Raw genomic sequence first — 2,544 nt, forward strand, 5'->3', positions numbered from 1 at the left:
ACTAATGAGAGTTTCTGTTTTGATATTATCAGATGAGATTGTCCTGGCTCTGAGCGCGAGCTCGTAAGGCTCCACCCTTTGGGCGGCAGCAGCAGCTCATTTGCATTTAAAGGGATACACACTAAAACGGTGTGTTTTTCTGAGCCCCCAAAAAATGACAATTTAAACATGCTGTAAAAAAAATATCTGTTGGGTATTATATTTATACATACTCTGGGGACATCAGAGACTTATTTTACATCTTGTGAAAAGGGTCATAATAGGTGCCCTGTAAGCATAAATACTGTTAAGGAAGTTTGTAGTAGACTAATTTACACACACACACACACACACACACTTTAGTCATATAATTTAACAAAAAAACAAGGGACTAGTTTGGAATTAAGAACATTTATTTAAAATGAAAAGCATGTTGTATGCAACATATTACAGAATAAATAATTATAAAAAAAAATGTAAACAGTGACAGTGCAACTCAAGTATTTTTTTCAGTTTGTTGTAAACTCTGCCGCTTTGGACGACACAAGGGGCATTAATAAACATCTTTGCTATTTAGTGCACAATATTTGAATAAACTAACAACATCCACCAACATAGAACTGTGGCAGTCAGTGCAACTGAGGTAGGTATTAACATCAAGTCTAAGACGACTCACTTAATGGAGCCTATTTAGAAAAAGTGAGTGGCAGGTTTTTTTTTAAGAAAAGTAGCTTTTCTGCATTATCAGCAGTCAGCCTGTTTCTGTTTTCATCTATAATGTGTGACACTGAGCTAAAAAGCCTTTCACTTTCCACACTGCTACATGGGGCTGAGAGGTATTTATGGGCCATTTTAGCCAAAGTGGGGAACCTGATTTTGTTGACACCCCAGTACTTCAGAGGACTGTCTTCACGAGGGCTTGGGGCCTCTCCGAGGTATGTGTCGAGCTCAATGGCAGCACCTGCTGCCAGCGGCTGTGCTGCCTGGGGCTGCTCCTTAGCGATTTCTTCAAATACAGTGTCCAGACTGCTGCTAGTGCTGGCCTGGGCCTTGAGGAACAGTTTAGCAGGAGGTTCTGCAGCTTCTGCCCGACTCCCCTCTGCCTCAGCTCTGGACATCATCTGCAGCTCCTGCTTCAGGTGCAGCTTGGCCTCCGGAGCATTGTTGGAGAAGAAGCGATCTTTATACCTGAACAAAATTCATGAATGTATTAATATGTGGAAAAATAGGACAGATTTTAGTTTCCCCTAAACCACTGTCACAAATGCCAGCCATTTGGCTTTCTGGTAGTAATAAGGGAAATATATTTCATATTATATTGCATACATTTGTATTTGTGTATTTTAGTTACAAAAATATAATATAATATTTCAGATGGAAATTAATCTTACATTTAGTACTGTAGTTAATCATTGAATACCTATAGCACACAGACTTTACCTTGGGTCAAGTATGGTGGAGATGAAGTACAGTGGGTTGGTCTCGACGTCACTGAAGCGCTTCTTGACAGCTGCCAGTAAGGTTGCTTTCATTGTCTTGACGCCGTGGTCCTCGTCTGTTTCTCTGTTTAGAAGTCTCACTAGCACAGTCACAGCTGGGATGACATCAGAGGCTAGTGCGTCGTAGCTGCTCACTTTTTTAGTTAGTTCCTCAAAGGGGGCAAGGATGGCAACAGTCTTCTCCATAAGAGCCCATTGGTGAGCGGTGAGATAGTGCGGATGAACTCCCTCATGCTCGGACACATACACCCCCAGCACTCGCTTTTGCTCAATGAGGGACTGGAGCATGTAATACGTGCTGTTCCAGCGCGTCTGTACGTCCTGCTGTAGTCTCTTTATTGGCTGGTTGAGCTGTCCCTGAATGTCCTCGAGGCGGGAGTAGGCTAAGGCGGAATGTTTAAAATGCCCAATTATTTTCCGCCCCACTGCTATAGCATCTGCTATGCTCCTCTGTGCTAATAAGCCCTCGTGAACAGCCAGTTGGAGCGTGTGCGCGACACACGGCAGACTTGGGAGCCCTGCGTCATTCATGGCTTTAATCATGTTTTTGGCATTATCTCGAAGCACAACATGTACTGATGTTTTAGGTATACCCCATGTCTGGAGCATTTCCTCAAACACATGCGCTATAGCCTGGCTGGTGTGCGAGCCGCGGAATTGTTTCGCATGTAATATGGCTCGTTGCGGCATGAAACTCTCGTCTATCCACTGGGAGGTTAGGCTAATTAGCGACACGGGGCTAACACTGCTTGTCCAAATATCCGTGGTGAAACTAAACGTAGAGGAGGCTTGCAGTAGGCTGTGGATATGTTTTTTCACGGAGTCGTGTAGTTTAGGCAGCTCCGTGTCAGTCATGTAGCGGCGGCTTGGGACATCATATCTGGGCTCCAGAACATGGAGGAGACGCAGGAATCCCACATTTTCTACCTCCGAGAGTGGCTGGTCACTCAATGCAATGTACTCGATAATTGCCTGTGTTATTTTCACAGCACGTGGATTGTCTCTGGACATTTTCTCTTGTCTTGAAAGAGTTTGCTGCAGCGTGGGTTGTGTTGATTTAGAAGCG

General features: G+C 44.1%; 1 protein-coding gene across 1 annotated transcript; it reads right to left on the reverse strand.

Moving 5' to 3' along the window:
* Nucleotides 1–391: 391 nt before the first annotated feature.
* Nucleotides 392–1,677, reverse strand: LOC309504295 (zinc finger BED domain-containing protein 4-like). Its single transcript, XM_082177339.1, has 2 exons — nucleotides 1,420–1,677; nucleotides 392–1,167 (listed from the first exon to the last, which is right to left on the reverse strand). Exons 1-2 carry the CDS (start codon nucleotides 1,662–1,664, stop codon nucleotides 666–668), a joined length of 747 nt encoding a protein of 248 aa, XP_082033465.1. The 5' UTR covers nucleotides 1,665–1,677; the 3' UTR covers nucleotides 392–665.
* Between the last annotated feature and the right edge of the window lie 867 nt (nucleotides 1,678–2,544).

This window comes from Leuciscus leuciscus (genome assembly GCF_965113295.1).
Source record: "Leuciscus leuciscus genome assembly, chromosome: 8".
NCBI lineage: Eukaryota > Metazoa > Chordata > Actinopteri > Cypriniformes > Leuciscidae > Leuciscus > Leuciscus leuciscus.

What these genes read in the sequence shown, in the direction of transcription:
- LOC309504295 (XM_082177339.1), bottom strand. Translation starts at nt 1,664, where the DNA reads ATGGAGAAGACTGTTGCCATCCTTGCCCCCTTTGAGGAACTAACTAAA. An exon ending in TCCACCATACTTGACCCAAG is followed by an intron (nt 1,168 to 1,419) that starts GTAAAGTCTGTG and finishes AATTTTGTTCAG; the next exon opens with GTATAAAGATCGCTTCTTCT.